At 41.0% G+C, this 26,841-nt stretch overlaps 3 protein-coding genes across 3 annotated transcripts in view; 1 reads left to right on the plus strand and 2 right to left on the minus strand.

The window, feature by feature from the left end:
• The window catches only part of GFM2 (G elongation factor, mitochondrial 2), a 24,207-nt gene extending 19,829 nt beyond the window's left edge, over nt 1-4,378 (minus strand). The window contains exons 1-5 of the mRNA XM_015420334.1: nt 4,124-4,378; nt 3,147-3,234; nt 2,411-2,456; nt 2,042-2,139; nt 1,091-1,216 (exon numbers count right to left, since the gene is read on the minus strand). Of these exons, the coding sequence (XP_015275820.1) occupies nt 1,091-1,216; nt 2,042-2,139; nt 2,411-2,456; nt 3,147-3,234; nt 4,124-4,186 (421 nt within the window). The 5' untranslated portion in view covers nt 4,187-4,378. The remainder of the gene's footprint in view (nt 1-1,090; nt 1,217-2,041; nt 2,140-2,410; nt 2,457-3,146; nt 3,235-4,123) is intronic.
• A 405-nt stretch (nt 4,379-4,783) lies between these two features.
• NSA2 (NSA2, ribosome biogenesis homolog) lies at nt 4,784-16,078 on the plus strand. The gene is made up of 6 exons (XM_015420344.1): nt 4,784-4,880; nt 6,372-6,559; nt 9,320-9,470; nt 10,906-11,085; nt 11,280-11,472; nt 15,867-16,078. The coding sequence occupies exons 1-6, from the start codon at nt 4,878-4,880 to the stop codon at nt 15,932-15,934; spliced, it is 783 nt and encodes a 260-aa protein (XP_015275830.1). The 5' UTR covers nt 4,784-4,877; the 3' UTR covers nt 15,935-16,078.
• Nucleotides 16,079-19,246: 3,168 nt separating this feature from the next.
• The window catches only part of FAM169A (family with sequence similarity 169 member A), a 20,287-nt gene continuing 12,692 nt past the window's right edge, over nt 19,247-26,841 (minus strand). Inside the window, exons 8-12 of the mRNA XM_015420419.1 lie at nt 25,335-25,389; nt 23,919-24,051; nt 22,769-22,925; nt 21,906-22,121; nt 19,247-20,284 (exon numbers count right to left, since the gene is read on the minus strand). Of these exons, the coding sequence (XP_015275905.1) occupies nt 19,787-20,284; nt 21,906-22,121; nt 22,769-22,925; nt 23,919-24,051; nt 25,335-25,389 (1,059 nt within the window). The 3' untranslated portion in view covers nt 19,247-19,786. The remainder of the gene's footprint in view (nt 20,285-21,905; nt 22,122-22,768; nt 22,926-23,918; nt 24,052-25,334; nt 25,390-26,841) is intronic.

Below are 26,841 nucleotides of genomic sequence, written 5' to 3' on the forward strand. Positions count from 1 at the left end.
AGAAGAAGCTCAAGAAGTTTAATTGGACATTACTAACAGTTTAATTTACCAGTTTATATATCACTCAGCTTTCTCTTTCTCCCACTGTCTACCCTTCCCATTTTTTCTTTTAAGCGAAATACCTCCCCTTTTTAGGGGAGTTAATAAAATCTTTATAAAAAAAAAAAGAAAATTGGTGTAATTTTATCTTAGGTACTTGTATTTTAAGTAACTGTTACCTGTGGAAAAAGTAGATTTGGGAAAATAGAACACTGAAGTATGGGGCTGGAGGTCTGACCACTGCTGGAAGCTAGATGAGGGGGAAAGGGTGGGGGGTAGGATATAGGTTAGGATTGTAACGGTGAATATAAGTTTATGTTAACATGTCTAAATATATCCTAATAAATTGTTTTTTTAAAAAAAGTTTTAGGGGCCACATCTCCTAAATCCGAATCCGAGTCAAAGATTTCACCCAAAGACACGGAAGTCGCTGTACAAGATGAACTATCTGTATTGGATTTCTGTTGTTCGCTGTTTTTTCCATTGCCTTTTCTTCCTCTGCTCCATTTCTTTGTTTGGTTGAAGATTGTTGCTGTTTAAGAAAGAGTTCTGCTTTTAATAGAGAGTCAATCTTTTCCTTCTTCTCCTTAAAGTTGAATATAAATCCTTCTGGAAAAATCCATCTGTATTGGAGATTGTTCTTTTGGAGGAATGCTGTAATATTTCTGTACTGCTTCCTTTTTTTGTGTATTTCAAATGGGACAGCTTTCAATATTTTTATCTCCTCTTCTTGAATGTTAACTGTTGTTGCTGTAGATGCTTTAAGTATTGAGTCTCTTATTGATCTTTTTGCAAATTTTACAAAAATTTCCCCTGGGAGATTATTTCCCCCCCACAAACTCTGAATAAGTTCTGTAAATCATATCAATATCTGCTTGTATTAATTCAGGTTTGTGATTAAGGGGGCCATTGCTTCGCTTATAATTTCTCGTAAGTTCTCATCTTTTTTCTCTGGCAGGGTTTTTTCAATGTCTTTTTCAACACCACTATTTCCTTTACCTTGCCGCACTCTTTTTAAAAGGTCAAGAATTATAAGATCAAAATAATGTACCTGGTGTATCTATTAGGTTTATTCTATGGCCCGCCCAATCAAAAGTCACGGCAGCCGACTGAATGGTGATGCCACGCTCTCGTTCCTGTGCCATGAAATCTGTTACGGTGTCTCCATCATCAACATCTGCAATAGGAAGATCATAACCATTTTAGTTTAGTTAGAAAACTTTAATATTTATTCTATCATACAGAATAAAACACATAATGATACAAAGCACTGTAACAAAGTGCCTAAGACCCTGATACTAGCTAAGGTAAAAATGTGGGGTGAACTGGACACGATGCCAATAAACCGGTCTCACACTGGTGTTAGGATCCAACACAGCTACAGGACTCATCCCTTGCAATAATGTGAGGAATGTGGAAAATCCAGTCACATGCATATAACTGAACTGTTCATGGCACAGCACAACCCTCAAGCAGACAGAGGCTGGAGCATCACAACATGGGAATGGAAGGGCAAGTTTACTCAGCATCTTATTCTCAACACTAGTAAGACTGCACTTTAAAAACATAAGTCAAAGGAGAATCACTAATAATGATGCAGAGCCCAATGCAGCCTACTGCACATACAATCACCTGCACATACATGGGCAGGAAAAATACAAACATCACAAAAGCATTCTCCAGAACAGAGCCTTCAGGCATCATTCCCTCAGCCCATACTCCATATCCATTCCTGATACCAGGGAATGCAAAAAGGCCTCAATGGGAAAGCCACAGTAAACAACCCCCTAGTCAAGAGCCACTGCAAAGGACCCCCACACAGCAAAATAGGTGATATGAAATGGTCATGTTGAATAACAGGATGGTGTCTTGCATGCAAAAGTGAAGAGGTGACTATCTTAGCTAGGATATATATTTAGGATCTTAAAAAGCTTAAAATTTTACTCACATTTTGGTAATTATTTCAGTAAAACATGACAAAATAAAATATTCCATGACTAACCTCCAAGGCTTCTTATGTATCCTGAATAGTATAGCATCCTTTCAGTGGTAGTTGTTTTTCCTGCATCTATGTGAGCCATGATACCAATATTACGGATTCTGTAAGAGAAAAGCAAAGACTATTCAGCTATTTTACACATTTTAAACTGAATTGTTCCTACTACTGATGATATAAAGTACTCAGTATTTCTTAAATTACTTGTTTATAACAATTGTGTGAAGTACCATATTTTAGGCTAAGACACACTTGTCTGAAACTATTGTAAATATTGCTTAGTGTTCCTTCATGTGTACATACTACAAACAGTATCAATCTTACAACCAAAGAACTATCAGTACACTCTACACAAAGAAAACAAATGATACTTACTTAGACACAGGTGGAGTGATAACAGAGCGTAAAGATTTCACCTCACCTGTTTAACAGAAAGCCAGAATTTACAACTCTAATAATTCAAATGAATGAAACATGAGTTTCTGTAATATAGGTCCCAGGGAAAAATCCTCTTGCATAGTTGCCCACTACTGAAAGAAATGATTTCTTCTGTACTGCAAGATATTTCCCATATTACCAGTCCTTGTATACATAGATCAGAAATAGCGATTAATGGTGGGGGGGTTTCCAAATAACTACACTCAGTAGACTGAACAAATGTGTCTTAAATATTCAATAATATACTTGATTATTAATTCTAAACAATCCTAAAATGCTATCAACTTCTATAGAATTTTAACACCAATTCAATTCAAGAAATAGTATCACACCAAAACAAAAACAAGCAACTGGAAGAACCTGTCAAACATATTTACCAATTTAATTATTTTCTGCTCCACGTTCATGACTACCAGTTGCAAAACCAGTTGTTTTGTTTCTAATAGCTTGCTTTTAATATTGTGATAATATTAACTGTAAGCTGTCTCAAGCATGATTCTGAAGAGGCTGCACAGAAATAACCTAAATAAATAAAATAATCTAGGGCTTTGTTTTCAAGTGCATCCTTAAACAAGAATATACAGAAGCATGTATTAGGAGTGTCTTTCATTACTTTCTCTACAATAGTACAGCAAATCTTTATGCAAGCTGCAGAGTATCAAAAAACAATTACCTGGTGGGGAAATGTAATTCCTCTGGAGATATAAGTGACTTCTGAATTTCTTTACACAATGAGTTCTTGCTTTTTGACAATATGTGCACTTTGAAGGAAAGGAGAACAATCAGAATCAGAAAACATTTTCATTATCCTGTAATAATAAATTCTGTAAATTTAAATAGCAAATTCAGTTTCAAAGTTAAAATAAACTTTCCTAGACTGATACAGGAACTAATTTTAGATAGCCTAACCACTACCCACAGATTCATCCTAACCCATGAAACTTATTATATTTTATTTACCTCCACAAAGCAAAATCATATTAAAATACCGATTTCACATGCGAGGTATTAATTATCCAAGCAATTATCATATCCTGACCATACAGGGCTTTAAAGGTGCTTACCTATATAGCCCTATACAGCCAGGGGCCAACAGATTTTCGGGACTGCCTCTTTCCATACAAGCTCTGTACAGCATTGTGATCTACAAATCAATGCCTTTTGATAGTCCCTGGTGTCAGGGACCTCTGACTTGCCTTGACTAGGGCCTTTTTGGTCCGGCCCCTGCTTGGTGGAATAAGCTCCCATATGAGATCAGGGCTCTGCATGATTTATTACAATTCCACAGGACCTATAAAACAGAGCTCTTCTGCCTGGCTTTTAATGGGGCAGCAGGCATCCCCTCCTTTAACTAGCCTCCCATCAGTGTCCTGGATTTCAAACAGCCGACTGGGGTCTACTCTATAGTTTTCATCTTTGCTACTGAGTTATTCATTAGATCCGCACGGTATTTTATAATTATTGTATTGTATTGTTTTAATTTTATTGCTTTAAAATGGGTTTAATTGTTATTGGTATACTGTATGAACATTGATAGAATGCACCCTGAGCCTGCTTGCAGGGAGGGTGGGATACAAGCCCAATAAAATAAATATTAAAATAAATAAATTATTAAAGCTCTTTCTAAAATAACCACCTGAACAGACTTACCTGACTGTGTAAGTACACCCTTTTTAGGGCACTCAGTAACAGTTTTCTCTTGTTTCGCAGCATATTGATATCTTGCCTACATAACCAAATGTCATACAAGAATGCCTGCACTTAAATTAACAGCCTGAATAATTCCCATTAAAGCCAACCACCAACATCCATTGATCCAGGCGCCGACTTAAGCAGACGCAAAAGTTTTATTTAAAAACGCATCCTATTTTGTTCCAAAATTACTATACAACAGCGAGAACATCGACTTCTTCAAGCTGTGAAAAGCGCTCAGCCATCCACTCCGGTACTTCCTTCTCAGAAGTTGGGAGGAGCCACAAAGAAGACCCAAAAGCGGCCTTGGTTTCTATTAAAGCAAGTTCCGGTATCTTTACAGTCTCAGCATGAGAAACATGCTACTTCCGTCGGGGGTGTAACCTTTATTGCCTTCCTTCCTTCTCTGTTTTGGAAGGCGACAGGTGAACGACAACTGACATTTGTACCAAGGACTTCTGCTGTTACTTTACAGTTCCAGTGTTTAAACATTTTCTCTGGACTCTAGCTAAGGGAGAACTTCATGGCTGAAGGCGCCGAAGCACTTGCCCCCCCCTCTGTAGGAAGTCGGAACGAGAGATAACGGAAGCAGTTGTTACTCGGGCCCATTTTGCAGTAGTACGTTCCTTTTCTCGCTAGACCGGCGGCCTTTACGGAGGGGGTTCTAAACCTCGAGCGCGAGACGTAGTTGGTTCCCTCGTGCTTAGCCGACATGGTGAGTGCGGAGGCAAGCGGGGTGGTGGTGATGATGTCGATGTCAATGTCGGGTCTGTAACTGGAATTGTTCGCTCGTGCTCAGCAGCTGCTCGAGGGACTTCGAGGTCCTGCTATGGAGGGATAGGTGTTAAAAGCCTCCCTTCCTCGGCATGGGAACCAGTGGCCAGCATTACTTGGGCTGGGAGGGAGGCCAGCTGCGTGTTGACATGATTAACTTGTGTGACTACAGACGTTAAAGTTTGTTCTTTCGTGACTCAAGGGGTTCTTTGTGTATCTAGCACATTTTTATTTCTACCTTACGTCCATGGAGCTCAAAGCAGTGTACTTAGTGCTGGCACTGTTTTGTCCTTGTAACAGTCATGGCTAATAAAGAATAACTGACCAGACTAAGTGAGTGTCCTGACCTGAATGGCAATTTGAACATCATTTGCCCGAGTTTGAATTCTCCCTAGTCTGATACTGTAAATACTACACTGCAAGGTTTACACTAAAACTATAGTAATTACTTTAACAGTACAGTCCTATGTACAGTTACACTTATGTCATAACGTTGATTGCAATGGGCTTAGTCAGAGTAACTGTACATTAGATTGCACTGTAGCAGCCTCAGAATAATCTTGCTGGTAGTCAGTTGTGTTGGTCTGAAGCAGTAGAACAAATTTAGAGTCCAGTGATACTTTATGTTTTGCCACAGGAGAGAGGGGTAGTTTCCTCTGTGGTCACTACAGGCTCACCGAGGCAGTTACACAAATGCATTGGAGATAGGACTGCACTTCCCCAGGCCTCCAGCAGCTGCTGATGGCCATGGGCCTCAGTGGACCTGGAGAAAAATGTTCTGTCCCTTTAATAGAAGCTCAGTGTATTGAAATGAGTAATTGAAGCTTTTAATAATATGAAGGTAATTAATCCACTATTAAAGGGTCTTTTGACAACTGCGCTCAAATACCATCATGACCAAGAAAGCAGAAGAATTGTAGTGAAATCTTTTGGACGGAGATGATTTAGTTGTTATCTAATTTTGCTATGTAAACTTCTTTGAGAACTTTTTGTTGAAGGCAATACAAATCATTGTAAATAGACATACGTTAGGCTACCTACTAATGCAGAATCTTATGTAAGACCTATTGAACTCAGTAAGGCATACTTTTGAGTATACATTCCTACTAGCAACTAGGCTGATTATCTTTGATGCTGAGAGTCTCTGATATTAGCTAGCTTCAGATCTTGATAAATCCAGAACAGTGAAATTATTTAGCCTTACATTTTGATTAATAAGGTAGGTTTGTTTTTACTGAACATTTTCTGAACTGAAAGTGTGCTGATTTAACTGAGGACATGAACCTGCTAATGTATTTTAATCAAAGTATGAAGGTCATAGTTGTCTGTGATTTATTTCAACTTTCAAAAAATAGCCCTTAGACAAAATGATGTTCTGCTACTTATCTTCATATCACTCACTACATATTTCTAATCTTTGTTGACATAACAGCCGCAGAACGAATACATAGAATTACATCGTAAGCGCTATGGTTATCGCTTGGATTACCATGAGAAAAAAAGAAAGAAAGAGGGCCGTGAGGCTCATGAGCGTTCAAAGAAAGCCAAGAAAATGATTGGTTTGAAGGCCAAGCTTTACCATAAACAGCGCCATGCAGAGAAGATACAGATGAAAAAGACGTGAGTAGCTGTTGATTCTGTCTTGGAATATTCCAGCAGCATACTTGACTCCACTAGAGTGTAAACTGTTAATTGCGTCATTATATTGATTTATTTGTCCTTTAATGGAGCTTTATAAAGCTGGGCCCGAATTAATACCTTTGGCTCAGTGTACTCATATTGTGGGGGAAATACAACGCAATTGTCTCCAGTTGATGTTCATTTTGCATAGTTTTTTGTGTTATGATTTGGTTGCTTATCTATTGTGGCTTCATTCAAATGTTTTAAATAACCTGGCATTTGTGACTGGTGTTGGAGACCCAGGCTTGAATCCCCACTCTCCCATGGAAGCTTTCCGTGTGACCCTGAGTCGTTCACACACCTTCAGCCTGAACTATCTCACAGCACTGTTGTGAGAATACAATGGAGAAGGGGAGACTGTGAGCCACTTTGAGCTCCTGTTGGGGAGAAAAGTAGCATGCAAATGAAGTAAAGTAAAATAAATAAAATGAACTGGTGGAAGAGGGGGGAGCACAAGATCCTTCTAGATCATGGCCTACATTTGGATCTCCACTTTAGCATGTAGAGCCTTTCGGCAGCTTCCGCTAATAAGCCAGCTATGACCATTTCTCAAAAAGAGGAATCTGGCCACATCCATGCTCTGATTACAGCCAGTGCTGAATGATATGCACTGGCTGCCCATTGGTTTCTGGGCACAATTCAGAGAACTGGCTCTGACTTTAAAGCCTTAAATGGCTTGCTGTCAGGGTACTTGAAGGACTGCCTCCTCCCATGTTGTCCAACCCACCAGTTAAGATCTGCCTCACAAGCCCTGCTTTCTATGCTCCCACCTTATTTATTTATTTATTTATTATTTACATTTATATCCCGCCCTCCCTGAAGGCTCAGGGCGGCTAACAGCATGTAGCTAATAAAACAGTAAAAACAATACAAAATATTAAAATTACAACATAATTTATAACCTATCTGAAGAAAAGCTATCTAAAAACAAGATGGCAGTCCTCTAAACGTCCCATTCTCGCCCATGATGCAAAAAAGAGTATTTCAGGCTTTGGTAATCCATGCCCATATCCAGATGTTCTCCAGGGCGTCGATGGTATACTGATGCGTTGGTGGTATACTGGTGGTGGTGGCGGCTCCTATTCGAAAGCCTGGCGGAAGAGCTCCATCTTGCAGGCTCTGCGGAACTGTACTAGGTCCCGCAGAGCCCTGATCTCCTCTGGGAGCTCATTCCACCAGATAGGAGCCGCCACCGAAAACGCCCTGTTCTTGGTCATGGTTAATTTGATGGACCGGGGGCCCGGTACCTCCAATAGGTTCCGGCTCCCCGACCGTAGTGCCCTTGGGGGAACGTGTGGGGTAAGGCAGTCCCTTAGGTAGGCTGGTCCCTGACCATATAGGGCTTTAAAGGTAATAACCAGCACTTTGAAGCGAACCCGGTACGCTATTGGCAACCAGTGCAGCACTTTCAGCGCAGGCCGGATGTGATCTCGTCTAGGAAGAGCCATCAGCAGCCTGGCTGCAGCATTCTGCAGTAGTTGCAGCTTCCGAATGTGCGACAAAGGCAGCCCCATGTAGAGAGCGTTACAGTAGTCTAACCTTGAGGTAACCGTCGCATGGATCACCGTGGCCAAGTCATTCCGGTCGAGGAAGGGAACCAACTGCCTTGCCAACCGAAGATGGTAAAATGCCGACTTGGCAGTGGCTACTACCTGGGCCTCCATTGTTAATGAGGAGTCCAGGAGCACCCCCAAACTCCTAACCTCCGACGCTGGCACCAAAGGCGTCCCATCGAAGGCCGGGAGAGGGAGCCCCAACCCCGAACCGATCCGACTCAGCCCCAGGACCTCCGTCTTTGCCGGGTTTAACTTCAGCCTGCTCAGCCTGAGCCACCCAGCCACAGCCTGTAACACCCTGTGCAAGTCATCTGGAGCATATTGATGACAACCCAGCCCACAACTCCGGGCAATCTGGGCAAGGGGGCGCATATAGATGTTAAACAGCATCGGGGACAGCACTACCTCCTGAGGAACGCCACATTCCAGGGCCCACCTCTGGGACCGCTGATCCCCTATCGCCACCCTTTGTCCCCGACCTTGGAGAAAAGAGACCAGCCATTGAAGGGCAAGCCCCTGAATCCCCACGTCGGCGAGGCGGTGGGCCAGCAACTGATGGTCGACCGTATCAAAAGCGGACGACAGATCTAACAACACCAGTGCCGCCACTCCGCCTCGATCCAGATCACAGAAGTGAGCGGGTGGCAACCAGAGACAGGGCTTCCGGTAGTGATATCTTGCTTGTGGAATTCCCCCTGAGGCTCACATGGCACTTGTATTGCTTTGTTTTAGGTGCCAGGCCAAAACATTTCTGTTCACCCAGATTTTTAATTAAAGGGTTGATTTTTTAAAACAGTTTTTTTAGTCTGGAAGCTGTTATTTTTAAGCTATCAGTGATCTGTTCTTATAGTCTTTATGCGAGGCTCGATTTTTCATGCTGGATTTTAATTACTTTTTTAATGTTTTGTTTTTATTATTTTTATTTTGTAAGCTGTCTCTGGAGAGGCAGCACAGTTTTTTAAAAAATAAATAAATAATTAACTAGATTGAAGTCCGCCACCAATTCTGGTTTGTGTATTAGTAGAGGCTATGACTAATGTAAGATTTACTTACTGTTACTGAAACCATTCTCAATGGTTTTGGTTTTTGGCTTACCATTTCTTTTCAGTAATGTATTTTTGGTTTAATTTATTTTCGCTTCTAGCATTAAGATGCATGAAAAGAGAAATACCAAGCAGAAGAATGATGAAAAAACTCCAGAAGGAGCTGTGCCAGCATACCTGCTAGACAGAGAAGGCCAGTCCCGAGCAAAGGTTCTTTCCAACATGATTAAACAGAAGCGAAAAGAGAAAGCAGTAAGTAAAACTAGGAATGTTCCCGTTATGACTACTTTGCATTTTTAAATGCCCTTTTAAAATACTGAACTACAGAATGGGCTCTGGTGTTAGAGCATTAAGTAATGTAGGGCTGTTCACCTCTTTTATTTATTTATTTATTTATTCGATTTATATCACATCCTCCCCGCATGCGGGCTCAGAGCAGCTTACAACATTGGCACATTGACGATAAAACCATATAACATTATAAAACACTATGATATAGGATTATAAAACATAAGGCGCTATTGGTAATAGAATTCCTATTTGCGGTGGCGTACTGGATATGTCTCCAACTGCTGAGTTCAGTTCAGTGTCGTCCTGAGTCACTCGGTGTAATGAGCCAGATGTTGAAACTGAGGGCTGGGCTCGTTGATGGTATTAGTGGGGTGGCTCCTAATCAAAAGCCTGGTGGAATGACTTCGTAACTGCAGAAAGGGACTACGGTGGCTCAGAGGTTATGATGCTGAGCTGCAGACTGGAAGGTCTGTAGTTCAGCAGTTCGAGACCCTGGTGTCATGGGACAGAGTGAGCTCCCGTCTCTGGCCCCAGCTCCTACCAACCTAGCAGTTTGAAAGCAAGAAATTGCAAGTAGATAAATAGGTACCACTTTGGTGGGAAGGTAACAGCATTCCATGCACCTCGGCGTTTAGTCATGCCGGCCACATGACCACGGAAATGTCTTCTGACAGCGCTGGCTCTTCGGCTTGGAAATGGAGATAAGCACTGCCCCCTAGAATCGGATTCAACTGGCTTTCGAGCAAGGGAAACCCATACAGGGGGGAAAGTGGAGAGTTGTGGCTTCTTAGAAAGAGTAGACAAAGATATGGCTGGTACAGTATACATATGTCAAAGGAACTCTGTATAGCCTCTTACCTAAAACAGTAATGTCTTATGAAAGCTTTTCTTAAGGTTTGACTCTTGGTGTAGGTATTGCATTGATATAATATCCTCCAAAAGTATCAGGTAAGACAGCTTAATGCCTTGACAAATGTTGTGTTCTCTGAGAATTGCAAAGAACTCTAAGAAAGAATGGTATATTCTCTTATGTTCTGCTGTGTTTTTGAGTGAACTCAAAGTTCTCTCTTCTCCAAGGCTCGGTGTGGCAAGGACTACTTTGAATGAGCAAGCAGTACAGACTGTATTTGTGTCTGCTCCAAAAGCAGCTGAGCATGAAACAAATGAACCAACCATCCAACAAGTTCTGTGGCAAGCACAAATTACTGCCTACTGAAAAAGGCCAAATATGTAGACCTATGGACAACTAAACTAAGTCTACTGTTTCATTAATGAAGCTATTTCCTTTTCCAACTGGTTTTCTAAGGCCATTTTAAAACTATGTTCCTGTTGATTGTAATTATGTTTTCATCTTCCGGCACCCCACTAATATTGCTCTTACTGGGGTTTTTTATAGGGGAAATGGGAGGTTCCTGTACCAAAAGTCCGTGCCCAGGGAGAGACTGAAGTTCTTAGAGTGATTCGTACAGGAAAGAGAAAGAAGAAGGCATGGAAAAGAATGGTTACAAAAGTGTGTTTTGTTGGGGATGGCTTCACACGAAAACCTCCAAAATATGAACGATTCATTCGGCCAATGGTAAATGCTTTCATAGTTTTGTTAATCAGTGGGTAATATGTTGTTTTCTGATTGATAGCACTTTTCAGTAAATATTTTTTTTATACTAACTACATGTGATTTATAATTCATAAACAAAGCTGTCTCCAAAAACGTGAATCAGTAGAAGTAGTCATACGAATCAGAGTGTAACTGGTCTGTTCAATACATAACAGGGTTTGCGGTTCAAGAAAGCCCATGTGACGCATCCTGAACTCAAAGCGACTTTTTGTCTGCCTATACTTGGTGTAAAAAAGAATCCTTCTTCTCCTCTGTATACATCTCTGGGAGTAATTACAAAAGGTACCGTCATCGAGGTGAACGTTAGTGAACTCGGTCTTGTGACACAAGGAGGCAAAGTAGTTTGGGGTGAGTAACCAAATACCAATTAAGAAGTATGAGTAGAGCTGAATGGTAGGCAGAAAAACAGGTGTCTGGTCATTGGGACAACTTACTGGATACTAAGTATGTACCTGGAAATGCTGTTTTTAGGATTTATTACCATTCTGACACTTGTAGACAGTGTATTTGCAAAAATGACCACAATTTACAGAGTTTCTCTTTTGTTCCAGGCAATACTCTACCACCTTCTTTCTTGGAAAAGATAACAGCACAATCCTTTACCTGGTTTTAGATGATCATCAGTGGTAACCAGTGTTCCCTCTAAGCTGAGTTAGTGTGAGCTAGCTCACAGATTTTTAGACTCCAGCTCACAGATTATTGTTTTAGCTCAGGGAGGATGGCTCCAGAGCAAGCTAATTTATGCAGTATCCAAATCACTCGCTCACAACTTTAATGCCAGTAGCTCACAAAGAATTTTTGCTCACAAGACTCCACAGCTTAGAGGGAACATTGGGTAACCCACAAGGACTTGTGGGAAGCATCTCATTTCCCCCTCCCCCACTATTTCCTCATTTCCTTTGCTGAAAGCCCCCATAGCCTCTCTCCTTTTCCTGCTTCCCTCTTTCTTTCTAGGGCTGCCAACATGGAGATCTCTTGGAATCACAATGGATCTCCCAGCTACATAAATCAGTTCCTCTTCATGTTGCCAGCTCCAAATTGGGAAATACCTGGAGATTTGGGGGTGGAGCCTTGGAAAGGCAAGGTTTGGGGAGGGAAGTGACTTCAGTGGGGTATAATGCTACAGAATCCACCCTCCAAAGCAGCCATTCTATCCAGGGGAACTGATCTGTCATCTAGAGAGCAGCTGTAATTCTGGATGATCTCCTGCCCTTACCTGGAGGTTGGTAACCTGAGTTCCCCTGGAGGAAGTGGCTGCTTCAGAAGATGGAGTCTATGGCATTATACTCCTTTGAGGTCCTTCCCTTCCCCAAACCCCACCATCCCCGGGTTCCACCCACCTAATCTCTAGGAATTTCATAATCTGGAGTTGTCAACTCGATCTCCTTCCCACCCAACAGCCAACCTACCTTTATCTGCTCCACTTTCTTAAGCTTTCCTTCACCCCACCCCAGCAGTCTCTGCCTAGAAAAATTATGGCCCAGTTGTGTGATGCCAGCCACTGGGCCAGGCCCACATGCATAGTAGAGAACCCTCAAGGACTTGTGGGGGGTGCCTCATTTTCCCCTGTACCTCCCCAACACTATTTCCCTTTTCCCTCACCTGGCAACCTCCATATCCTCTCACCTTTCCCTGCCTCATTCTTTCCTTTTCAGCCATTCACCAATCTTCCTTTCATTTGCCTTCCATCCTCAGTGATATTTATTATTTATTTACTTTATTTATACCCCACCTTTACCCACAGTGGGGACCAAAGCAGCTTACGTTATTCTCGTCTCCTTTTTGTCTGCCCAACAAACAGCCCAGTGGAGTAGGTTAGTCTGAAAGTATATGACTGGTCCAAAATCACAAAATGAGCTTCCACAGAAAGATGGAGATTCAAACCTGGGTCTCTGAGCCCATACGCTGAAGCTCTAACTGCTACACTGCATTGGTTTTTATAGCATGGCTGCGGTTGAACTAGTAAGAAGCCAGGCCTAGTTGAGTCATGGAAGTTGGGTGGTATCAAGTCACCCAGAGGTGGTGGTTAGGCCTAGGATTGCCAGCCTCCAAGTGGGACCTAGAGAGATCTCAGAATTACAGCTGAACTCCAGACAACAGAGATCTGTCTCCCTGGAGAAAATGGTTGGTTTGGAAGATGGATTCTATGGCATAATATCCAGCTGAGCCCTCCCTTCTCCCCAAACCCTGCCCTCCTCAGACTCTACCACAAAATCTCTAGGAACTTCCCAACCTAGAGATGACAACCCTTCCCTCCTTCCGAGGCAAGATTTTCCCTCTGTTTTTTTGTTCCCTGTCTGACTGAGCAGCCCTAGTGGCCTGTTTTCTTTCCTGAAGAACTTCGGCTGTCCCACCCTGTGTCACTATGATATTTTACTGCTGGCTAAGCCCAGAAACCTGAGGGAAGGACCAGGATCACCCTTTAACTTAGACAACTGAAAATGGCACTTGAGACATTTTGACATTCAAATCTAACAAAATATTTTATTCAACATAGAGGGGAAAGGTAAGGTGAAATCAGGAGTTGAAATTTCTGAGGTAAATCAATATAGATAACTCTGAGGTAAAACCAGTACCTGCAGACTTTAGTTCTTATGTTTCAGGCTAATGAGAATTTATTAATTTATTCACAGTTACTTAAATCTTTATGTTGAGAGGCTTTTGTTCCAGTGTTTTCCAAAACACTCCAGTACACTTTCATTGAGTATTCTCTGACTCTTGGTTTCCAGAAGGCTGGTACACTCTTTTCAATACCCAAACCCCTTCCACTTCTCGTCTTGAGTTTTTAACTGACTCTTAAGGTCTCTAAAGGCAGTTTTTAACCACACCAGACCAGGGATCTCTGCACTCTTCAGAGCTAACTCTCTGTTTGACTGGGTAGGGAATTTTCTTCTCTTTCTAGAAGACCTATCCCCTTTTCTTTGCCCAAATGGGCGTCTAATTACCCAACTGGTCCTGTCTGAGTTAAATTGCTCTCGGTCAGGGCTGAATTCCAAAACTGTCAGTACTTGACTCTTCTCAGCTAGGACTGAAAGCAAACTGAATTCTCCTCAGCATTCAGTTTAGAACTCTTTCTCTGTTCAGCTGATGCTAACCAATCAGATCTCTTGGAACACCCTGTCTCTCAAGGCTCTCTGAAAAATTAGCCCTTCACAGTCCTTTATGTTTACACAGAGCCAGTTTGGTGTAGTGGTTAAGTGCACGGACTAATCTGAGAGAACCGGGTTTGATTCCCCACTCCTCCACTTGCAGCTGCTGGATGACCTTGGGCAAGCCATAGTTCTGGCACAGCTTCACTCACCAGATATAAATATTCAAAGATTTGGCCAATTTAACTGTTGGAATATAAGATAATAATCCATTGATTGCAGGGTACCTTGTACGAGGGGATCAGAGTTTATTTGTTTTGCACATGCAGATCTCCCTTCTCTGGAAAATGGCCAAAAGTAGTAAATATTTAACTTTTCCCATTACAGTCTCTCTGGTCTTAAGTTTAGTATATTTACCATTTTTAGTCCTTCAGGCAGTCACAGAGAAATTTTTTTTTCCCCAAAAGATAGCTCAGTATCATCTATGCTGTTCTTGGAAAGCCTTGTTTTTCTTCAAGCTACATCCGGGGTCCCTGACATGGTGCCCACTGGCATCTTTCCTGGTGCCTGCCAAGTGTTTTTAGATTTATTTTTTTGCCCTGCAGGGCTTTTGAATTCAAGATAATTGGCTGTGCAGATTTATTTAAAAACACTGCTTGTGCCGCAAAAGTATCTTCACTGTATTTGAGAAAATTATTCCAAAATGCATCCTGTTAAGCAGAGCTTTCGCCTGAAATGTTGAAGAGTTACTATTAGAGTTATGCATAACCTCACTTTCGGACATTTTGTGGTGGGTTCCATCTCCCCCAGCAGCCAGTTTGTCATTGCACCCACAGGCTCAAAAAGGTTACCTTGTGCAAGCTGATAATAATGGGAAATGTTTGTACTGGATTTTTTAAAGTGAACTACCAATGGATTTACTTGTAAACTACTGATACTGCTTGAAAGCAATACTGGACCCTACTTTTATTCAGTATGTGAACAGGCTCTTTGATATGCACTCTACTAACTTTGTGTGAACTTAATAAGAGATCTGTTCCTATAAAAGAATCACTCTAGGTTGTGATTCCAAACAGCATATCAGGGCCCTGCTATTAAACATAAGTAGGTTAGTTCTGGTTAAGGATACAGTGCTGCACCCTTTGAACTCTATTGGAGTTAATGGACTTTGCCTTGTGCCTTCCACCTCTAACAGCAGTTTTGCTCCCAAATTTCCTTGAAATTTCTCCCTCCTTTTTCTTGGGCTAACTTTTAAGCATTATGAGTTTGACTTAGTGTGAACTGACAAATTTAAAGATTGTTAAGTCTAAGGCTAGTTTGCATGAGAGATGATTCCTGTATCTTGTTAGCAGTTTATTGGAAGCAGCACTGGTTTGTTTTTTGTGCATTCCCTTGGTCTCAAACTGTTACAATGTAAACCAGTTGACTGGAACATGTCAAGGCCTTCTTCCCCAGTGGAAACACTGGAGGGTTTTTAGTCCTTTCATCATGACTGTTCTAAATGGTACCATCCATATTTAGGGAAGAGAACTCTACAAATACCGCTTCTTTGGCCACTGGCTAAGGCAGTGTGTTCATTGGTTTTTGCCAGTTACAGTAACCTTTGTGGTTCCATTTTGGTTCAAGGTTTTCAATATATATTTTCTTTTTCAGGAAAATATGCACAAGTAACCAACAATCCAGAAAATGATGGGTGCATTAATGCACTCCTACTTGTATAGACGGCCCACAAGCAGATGAGTGTCTCAAAATATGGACAGATAACAGTTTGCTTTGCAACATCAGCACTGAAAGAACTGAAAGTTTGTGTACTATTTTGTTCATTGTGCATCATTAGTAATAAAAAGAAACCAATTTTGACCAAAGGTTATTTTATCCAGATTAATTTACTAGAAGGGACTGATGAAATCTGATATGTCTAGAAGCCAAAAAATGAACTATGACTGGAGGGATATCCTGGCCTTGGTGTAGCTTTCCATGTAGTTTTTAAAAAGGAACTGGCCCCAGAGGAAGTGAAAGACAATTATGCATCAAACATTTTAATAACCTGAAAGCTTTTCTTCATGCCTTAGCCTCAAAATGGCTAAGATCAGTATTTTTGTACTTCATCATGCTTAGATGAATTTACCTTGTGCAAGTGAATATGGCACTGGTGTACACAGTATTTAAAAGCAAAGAAGTGTCATAAAGTGTAGCACTTTACCTTGCATCCTTCTGCTGTGAACTGTCTTATTACATTAGCCCTGTTAGATTCAATATATTGCTTATTTCTAGGTAACTTTATAATACCCCCAAACAGAGTCTTTTAGAACCTGCAGCACTGACAAGGTCCTGTAGAAGTGACTGCCTTTTCAGTGTGACTTACACGTTTATGAGAGCAGCTCACTTACATACTGAAAGTAAAAAATGAACTAAGAACAAGATGACTGAAAAGGGTCTCATTGCACCTGGAGCAAAATCTGTTTTTATGCACTTAGCCTTGACAGAACAGTCAAAGGAAGATGATTTCTACTTACTCTGCCCAGCTGTATTTACAAAGCTGTCAGGGCTTGTCTGCACTGTAGAACCTAGGCAGACAAGTGTAAGATTAGTTCAATAGTTACCCTGGGTTGTTTGTGAAACCTATATAGCCCATATTGATATTTGTGAAGATGGTTGAAACTTGACTAAAACCAGATGAAAATTACAAAAAAACTTTAATGATTATTTTGAAACATACGCTAAAAAGGGACAAACTGTAAAACACACAAGTAAAGCACTACTGTAGGATAGCATCACAGTAAGATCCATAAACAGTACCACAAATCTATAAAACATATCAGGGTTGTGACAGTAATTCAACTGAAGACTGAACCAGTAGTGAAAGTGGAGCTGAAATCTGAACTACTTATTGCTCATGTCTGTACAGCAACAAATGGTAGTACTAGTGCCTATGATCCTGCAAGGATTTCTGTGGTAATATAAAGGACTGCAATAACTAGAACGTTTTATTCCTGGGTCAAGATTAGGTCTGACCTATTTCATGCTATAACTTTAGTGAAACAAGTTGTGCATGAAATAAAACCTTGGAGGAAAAGGAAAAGTAACATACATTTTGACATCATTAGCAAAAGCCGTACTATCTGAACAATAACATTTAACAGAACACAGCTAGAAGTAAAACTCCGTTCATAAATTAATCTTTAGATCTTGTACCATCAAATAGCAGAAGTAATACTACAGTGTAGTATTTTTCATATTTGATCACATTTTATGGCCAAGTAGAACTTTCATCTATTAACATGTCAAGTGCTGAAGAATAAGATATCTAACCCTCAAAGATTCCTTCCTCTATGAAACTGGAACACACTGCAGTGATGCTTTCTTCTATTTCTTTCACAAAATGACTATTTGGAAGTCTTTCAAGCACAGTATTGCCATTTCTTGCTTAAGTCCAAGTAACTTAACACAAGATGCTAGTAGGTAGAAACAACTGTACTTCAATAGAGTATTTCTGGAACAATTATTCAGGAAACTGTGCAGCCCTTAATGATGTTCAGTGTTGATTTTTAACTCATGGGCTTCACAGAGAATTAATTTAGATCAGTCATAATTTTTATATACAGCACAATTTCAGGTACATTTTAATGATTCAGAATGTCACATACTGGACTTTATGACAAGGGAACATTTTCCAGGTTTGCTTACATGCAAAAACCTTGTAAGGATTGGCAGTACATATCCACATTAATGAATCCAGTTCACACAAATAGGCTGCACTCCTGAAGCCGCTTAACATTAACAGTAGACCTCCCTAAGACATGAACACTCTTGTACTTACAGTGAAGTTCAGCTCTCACAGATGAAACAAATTTTTGAAATCAGGTGCTGGTATACTATTTTGAATTTCAGAACAAGAAACAAAAGTGAATTGACTTCACTAACAAAGTTCTATAGCCTTCAATGCAGTAAGACAGTAGAGAAAAAGACAGATTTAAGCACACTAAACCATGTAATTAGCGACCAGTCCAGAAGTTGTCATAGGAATACAGATTTGAGTCACCTCACAAAATGTAGCTAGATTTACAGATCAAGAATCCTTTAAGTCCTATGAAACATTTACTCTTTTTTAAACCTTAACCCATACACCTAACATTCATGTCCTATATTTGTTAAAACACAGTATGAAGGGTATTTTAAATCTAACCCCCATCATCCTAAAAAATTCCCCTCCTAGTGATATAGCAAAAACTAGACAGTTCTTAAATTATCAAGGCATTTATTTTCAGAAAAAAATCTTAGTACTACAAGAAAGACAAGCCATAGGTATTTATAATTAGATTTCATGTGCTTCATAGAAAGTATGTAATTGGTGTTAGAAATGCTGAAGGTTCATTTGAATATATTTTGTTATAAACAACTCTCCATTCTGCATCCACACTTTTGATCCACACCATACAAATGTACACTGAGGAGGAAAGTGTAACACCCTAGAAATCCAGATTGGCAATTCCGTACACTTCAAAACCAAAGCTTCTAACAACACACTTTTAAAAAATGATAAACAGCACTTTGTATTCAAGAAGAGTTAAAAAAGCCGTGTCTCATTAACATATGCTATTAGAAAATACCCAGAAAGAAAGCCCACTCTTAGCAGATTAAAATAAATCACTGAAAGCTATGCAAGTGAACCTTTATTAATATACACTAAAAAAAATTACCTCAGTTTAAGACATTCTTTATGAGCCTTCCTATTATTTATAAAAGGGGTAACAGTACAAATCTGAAGTTATCTGTACATTTACTACCATTCTAAATTATGCTAGAGCGTCATTTGTGGAAATAAATATCTACTTTACTGGCCAAGTTTTCAGTTTAACTATTCCATAACTGGGTCCATATCCTGCTGGTTTAACTGACAAAAGTTGGATGCAACCATCCTGAAGAGCATATGAGAAAAAATGCCAACACCTAAATATAAATACTGTCAGATATTTTGAATTATCTGGTCACAAAAAAGATTTTAATTTATTGTGAAATAATTACATTATTTCTGAAAAGAGTGTAATTAGAATCTATCCCTCGTAAATTATTATTACACATCAAGATGTTTGATTAATCGTTCCATGGAATGTAGATCAGTCTAATGGGGCATTAACTGAAAAAGTTCTAGAGTTATGGGAACCACTGAAGTGCGTGGCACATAGCTCAATATTAAACCATGGATACCATTCAGCCTTCTGGGGGAACAGCTATTGTAAAAAACAGTCCACAATTCAGAGCTGCATCTGGTAACTGAGTGACTAAGATGCCAGATGAAATGTATTGGGGTCTCTCTAATTTATCTAACAAGAATGATGCAAAAGTATCATGTCTACCAAACTACTATGCTAAGCAAGTTCTTATACTTTATTATTTATGAAGACTGGCCATTTACTTCCATATTTAATTGGTGTCTGTAGTGGTTCTTAAAGGGGGAGGGTGAATGCCAGTGTTTGAAGATATATGTGTTCTACAGTTCAATACAGTTTTAAATAACCAATTTAAAAAATACACACACAGTAATTGTTCCAGCTGTGGCAACAGCTCACAATCTAAATTAGCTTTCCTTTTTTCTTGGGTGGCCCTTTGTACCCTTTGGCCTTTCTTCGCAAGGTCCGCCTGTCTATTATGGGAACTTCCACTTCCACTTCCTCAGAACTGCTGTCTGCAGCTCTCTCGGATGCTGGCTCTGCTGACTCCTCAGACTGTTCATCCATCTGATTCTTTTGCCCCTCTGTGTGTTGCTGGTATGCAATATCCTCCAGTTCAACCATCACTAAGGAACCCTGACCCAGAGCAACAGGGGCCTCTGGCGAGTCAGACCCTCCTTCACTTTGCTCCTCCAGGGAAGAGGTTGTATTGGGAGACACGTTCTCAGAAACGGCATCTTCTGGAGCTTCGGTTGCTACAGAGTTCGAAAGGCCATTATTGGAGGGCTCTTCCTTTTGTGATGATGCAACAAGATCTGCGTTATTAACAACCGCCTTTTTCCTATGGGCTACTGTTTGTTCCTCTTCCAGTGGTACTTCTGAATCCGCCATGCTCTCAATCTGAGGGAAGAAAAAAAACTCTTCATAGTGTTTTAGGTGGCACTCTTAATCTGCAAAATATATTGTTCACCTTTATTTAGTAAGTTTGCATCTCACACATCTTCTCCAAGGAGCTCAGGACAGCATACATCATTCTCCTCTTCCTCCACTTTGTCCTTGTAACAAACCTGAGAGGTAATTTAGGCTGAGAGTGTGTGGCTAGCCCAAATGGCCCCATGAGTTTCCTGGCAGAGTTGCGATTCTCACCTGGTTTCCCACGTACTAGTCAAATACTCTAACCACTGCACCCAGGCTGGTTCTCTTCACAATTACTGCCACAGGCCAATATTATTAGTTTTACACAAGACTCAAAGGTAACAACTTGACCAAAGGCTCCCAAGGCCATCAGCCAATGCGAAGGCCCCACAACCAGTGCTCTCAGAATCATCTCGTCTTACAGAAAGCAGACTAAAGAAATAATGAGGCAGAGATAATGGCTTACATCCCGACCTCCTTTTCTACTTGTGGAAAGTATGGATGAATCTGCCCTACAACTAAGTCAGACCACTGTCGGTTGTGACTGGCAGCAACACCCCAGGGTCTCGGGTAGAGGCTACACATTAACTGATTTTTTTTAAAAAGCGGAGATGTTGAGAATTGAACTTGGGTCCTTTTGCACGCAAAGCAGATTCTCTACTGTTGAACCATGGTTTATCCCGTAGAAGAGCTGGATGACCCCCACCCCACCCCACAACTGGGAGGGCAGATTCCTACTTCGTGTCTCACACTATCCCCAGAGGTTCACTGACCCCCCAGGAGCAGAATTTTAGGAGGCAGGGCAGTCTGCAGTAGGAAGGAAAAGGGGAAGACTGGAATTCTGTGTAATTTAGGATCCAAACTGATGCGTGCACACACATAATTTCAAGCTTGTTGATATAGAAAGGGACTTCACAGGGAATCTCTCTTAGGGCTGTATAGCAACGTAGGGCACATTTTTCCAAGATCCAAGTTTATCTACACTATGTTCTCTAAACTAGGACAATAATCTTGATGTATAGGTTGATGAATCAATCCCACTGAAGTCAATGTGGATTATTTCTGAGTAAACAAACATGCTGTAAAAAAGCCATTCAAAACACAGAGATGCAGAAACATCTATCCCTGGTCCACAGACCAAGCACACAACAGCCCTCTCCTCCAGTAGCACCGCCCCCCCCCACCCCAAGTAGGGACATACTGTCTCTAAATATGGCAATTCCGTCTCGCTAACAAGGTTATTAGCTGTTGCTAAACTGATCCTCCATTAATTTGTTTAATCCCCATTTATAACCATCTGAATAGTGGCCACTACATTAGGCGTGCACAAGTATCACTGAAATAAATATCTGTCATTTTGCTCCCTGGAATCCTCCAAATATTGAGAGGGAGGAGGAGGAGAATCAGTGGCAGGAACATTTGTCCACCTATATAACATTATATTGTGGAAACTGAAATGCTACTACGAATTTTCATTTAATGGACACATAAGGCTCTTTTCTTGCACAGTAATAGGGGACAGTGCTTTCCACCCTCTTTCCAGGGCTATTCATAAGAAAATGAGCCAACAGAACAGAAAAGACACTTTTTTCTAAATTTTGCTCACCTTATCTGACATATTGTCATCACTGCCTTCAGGAGATTTCTCTGAAGAGTCAAGAATTAATGGGACTAATAAAGTTAAAGTTGCTTCTTCTGAACTATCCGATTGCAGCTTTGCTTCTCCATCCATAGCTTCACTTACTGTTTCCCCTTCGGTCACTAATGAAACCTTGATAGCATGTTCCGTCAGCTCCCCATTCAGCGGCTCTTCATCAGATTCCTGCAAGGACATTCATTCATCAAAGAGTTACTCATCCATCATAGCCACTGCTACTTCTTAATTTGCTAACAACATTTTATTCAGCAGTGACAATGGATACAAATCTAGTTCAGACAAACATTTTTCTACTTAATACCAGACATCAGTAAGCCTCAGGTTTGTGTATACCCTTGGCCCTGTGTGGAAAACAGTATTATCACAGTACTGGACTAATCTTTTCCAAACCCAAGGATTACACTCCCTCATACAGAGCAGAACAATTAGAGACTTCACCAGTTTCATCTTGACAGAGGATTAGGTCCAAGCTCTTGCAAACTCTCCAACCAGCCCTTTGTACATCCCCCAAAACAACTGCTAAGGGTTGAGGGAGATGCCAAAATATACCATGTAGCATTAGGGGGGTGGGTTCAGATGAAACTCTCCAGATTAAGCAATTTTGCTCAGTCTATTTCCCCCACCCCCTCCTGCAGTCCTCAGTAACTCATGGCACATTATTCAGGAAGGTTCTCCCAACCCTCAGTAGGAGCTGTTGGGGAAAGCAATGGGAGGGGCAATGGGAAGGGGAAGACAGGGAAGAATCTGCTTCTATCTACTCTTTCCATTTGCAGGAGTCTGAAACCAATGTAGAATCTTTAACCAAAATGTACCTCTTTATCATCCTGTTTCTCAGACAATTGTTGCACTTCTTGTACTGGTTGCTTTCTATTTTCGGTTAACTCCTCCAGTTCATGTTCAGCTATATTTTCTGCTATCTCTTCTATCAACTCTTCTGAGCTTTCAGACACACGAGCAGCAGGTTCCAGTCTGTGCACAAGTAACAAAGTAAGCATCTATCAAGAATGATGTAATACTGAAATGCATGCTCTTGGAGTACTATAAAAACAAAAACTAGAGAAATCATCAACTAGTCTAATATACAGACATGCTCCATCTCATTTTTTGTGAATTCAAAATTGAACACAAGTCTTCTGCTTTGAATATTTTTGTTAGTGTTTAACCAACACCTTGCCTCCCATGCCCCAACACAACTTCGCTCATCTGAACATGGCCTTGCCCATGTGCCCCCCCCCCCCCAAATGGGCAAGATCAGCAACTGCCCATGTACTTGCATTCTCTATAGTGGCTACCATCCCACAGAACGGCTAGCTAGGGGAGGTCAGGAAGGTTCCCACACTTTTGACTTTCCTCAAACTATTTAAAAAAACTGTTCAGAAGGGTATTTTTATAAAGAATCTGGGCTTTGTTAAAACAGAATGATTCAGGAACATGACTAATATGCATTCTCTGTTGCTATTATGTTTTTATTCTGCTTTCACTGAGTTAGTTTTATTTATGTAATATCATTTCTTGCATTATTAACATTTCATGCTGAATTCTTGTGCTTTGCCTCAAAATTCTACAATCCTAGTCCTATTACATTGTTTATTAGAGGTCTCATCCTATTCATTATACTGACGTTATGTAATCTGCCCTGAGTCTCAGTGAGAAATTCGAGTTATAAATAACATTAAAAATACTTAATTTTGACAGAGTGCAAATGTATGTACATTTCTCCATTAATTGGTTATCTGACCTTTTTCACCAATGACTAAAGAAATTACATACGTTGGTTTTATTGAAATATATTGCTATTTAAAGCCAACTTCCACATTGTGGCAGGCTTATTTCCTGGCTGTCATCCACAATTATGCAAACTCAACATTCTTCTTTGTATAAACCATTCCTAAAATCACTGAGCAGCATAAGACTCATTCTGGGACATCTCTGATATAACTAAAACATTCACCTACATCATACCTGTTTTCTGATGCTTCAGAAATGTTTCCATCTTCACCATCAGCAACATCAAATTCTTGGATCCTTTTCCCCAACTTCGGACGTTTCAGATTATTGTTTCGTGATCGAGCAGAAAGTGGTGTAGCATTAAGTTCTAAGAGGCAGTGTGGAAAGAAGCACAGCATGTTTTATATGCAAGTAAATAAATCAGAGAACCTGGGGTGGGGGTGGGATGTCTAGGCACATAATCGCCCTAAAAAGTTGATGCTGATGTCCAAGTATTTAAAGCATTTTTTCCCCAAGCTCTTCTTAATCACACTATTTTGTTCTATTTTGGCATAGACCATGGTTTCTTCTTTGGTGATATCAACATACACTTCAAAATACTTTTTATATTTCTGAAGCTGCCATGTTCTCTGAAAGCAATGCACCAGGAACAGCTACGTAACTGGTAGGGTGTGAGTTTCACGTATGATAACCTCCTCTTCCAATGGTACAGCTTTATTGGCCATAGCCTTAAGCCTACACCTACAATAACTATCACTGAGATCTAGGTATGCAATTCCCAGCACATGTGCTGAACGGGGACACCAGACCATTTTGCTTGGCATGCAGGGGCTATTGTCTGCCCAAGCAACCAAGGCAAGCACTTGGGGAACTGGCAGCGTCATACAGAAGGCAACAGGTATGACTTGTAGAAGAAGAGATTGGATTTATACCCCACCCTTCACTACCCAAAGGTGTCTCAGAGCGGCTTACAAACTCCTTTCCCTTCTCCTCCCCACAACAGACACCCTTGTGAAGTAGGTGGGGCTGAGAGAGCTCTTCACAGAAACTGCTCTTTTTCAAGAACAGCTGTTATCAGTACTACGGCTTGCCCAAGGTCATCCAGCCAGGTGCAAGTGGAGGAGTGGGGAATCAAACCTGGTTCTCCCAGATTAGAGTCCGCACACTTAACCACTATACCAAACTGGCTCTCATACCCATTATCACCCTCCTAGATACACATAACTGCCAGTCAGGTTGAAGGCAACCCACAGACATCATCGCTGGGGCTCGGCATGATCCCAGCATATCTTGCCAAATACAGCCTTCTTTTCTTCTCTATCCGGCTTTTTGTCTGTTGGCATACACATTAAAGATGTTGCATTTGCTTTCAGCTCTCAGGTTAAAAAATGTTGCCTCTCCCTGACCCAGTCAGCCTCTGTTCTTCAGCTTAGGGAATGAGGAGGTTTTAACTGCAGAGACTGTACTAAGTTTATTCTGATTTGTGTTCTGAAAAGAAAAAAAACTTTCTACAGTGCCATTCTTCTCCCATTCCCCAATCTTTGGTTATTGTAGAAACCCCAATTTAACCTCTGTGCAGAAGCTATAATTATTTAAGCAAAAACAGACTGATAAAGATTTAACAGAAGAGGTGCAAGGTGGAGTTTTTACCTTCAGAAGTGCCTTCACATACATCTATGCCATCTTTGTTTTTATGGGAGTCCATCTGTACAAGAGAAAAACACTGAAGTATGGAAAGTAGACTAAATAATTGAGGTTGGAACTTTATAGAGTTCTATCACCACTATGTCGTTTTTCTCATCTATACTAACAGCAACGTGTGGTCTCCATCTGCGGATACCTAAATCCACAGATCAGGGCCACATGGACACTAAACAGATTTCCCCAAAAAAATCTGCAGAAAAATCTTAAATCAGAGATAAAATATATAGGGGAAGTTTAAAGTCCCTCCCCAAAACAATACAATTTCATTCTCTGCGCATGTACAGAGAACACACTTAGGGAGCCACTCTAGCTCAGTGGTGGTAGATGCCAGCGGCCACTTCAGGCCAGGAGCAGACACCAGCAGCCCCTATGGGCCCAGGCACAGCAGTGGCAAATGCTGGCAGCTGAGCTCCAGGGTAGGTGGTGGGGCTTGGAGCCTCACCGGACTCAGCAGTTGGTGTGTGTGGGGGGGGGGGGGGGGGAGAGATACGGAATCCCCTTGCAAGTCTCGTGCGCCACTCACTTGTACACAATTATTTCCCATTCTCTAACTATATATTATGTCAGGATACTGAAGATGACGTTAACTTCATTTTGCTTACTGAACAGAAGTGATCTCTTTCAGCTTAGAACATGTGTAAAAAGAGTAGATAAGAACATAAGCCAATGTTGGATCAGGCCAATGACCCATCCAGTCCAACACTCTGTCACACAGTGGCCAAAAATACTAGGTGCCGTCAGGAGGTCCACCAGTGGGGCCAGGACACTAGAAGCCCTCCCACTGTTGCCCCCCCCCAAGAACCAAGAATACAGATCATCATTTGCCCCAGACTGAGAGTTCCTATCTATACCTTGTAGCTAATAGCCACTGATGGACCTCCGCTCCATATCTTTATCCAGTTCCCTCTTGAAGCATGAAATGCACTTGGTGTCCCTGGTTCAAGCTCTCTTTCTCAGGGGCCATGTATCAGTGATAGACAATCTACCTTACATGCAGAAAGTCTTAGGTTCAATCCTTGGCATCTCCACAGGAAAGACCTCTACCTGAAACCTGGGAGAGCCACCGCCAGTCAGTGTGGATAATGCTGACTTTGATAAACCAGTGGTCTGTCTCAATAAAAGGCAGCTTCATGTGTTCAATCTAACTCACAGGGTTGTTTGAAAATAAAATGGAGGTGGGGAAAGCAACTTCTTGGAAAACGGGTGGATACGAATATAATAGATATATTAGCTGGGACCAATGTTTCCTCTAAGCTGTGGAATCTTGTGAGCAAAAATTCTACCTTGTGAGCTACTGGCATTAAAGTTGTGAGCGAGCGATTTGGCTACTGCATAAATTAGTTTGCTCTGGAGCCCTCCTTCCTGAGCTATGACAAAAATGTGAGCTGGAGGCTAAAAAACTGTGAACTAGCTCACACTAACTCAGCTTAGAGGGAACACTGGCTGGGACCCC

This window comes from Gekko japonicus, unplaced genomic scaffold (assembly GCF_001447785.1).
Source record: "Gekko japonicus isolate JY-2015 unplaced genomic scaffold, Gekko_japonicus_V1.1 scaffold412, whole genome shotgun sequence".
NCBI classification, from domain to species: Eukaryota; Metazoa; Chordata; class Lepidosauria; order Squamata; family Gekkonidae; genus Gekko; species Gekko japonicus.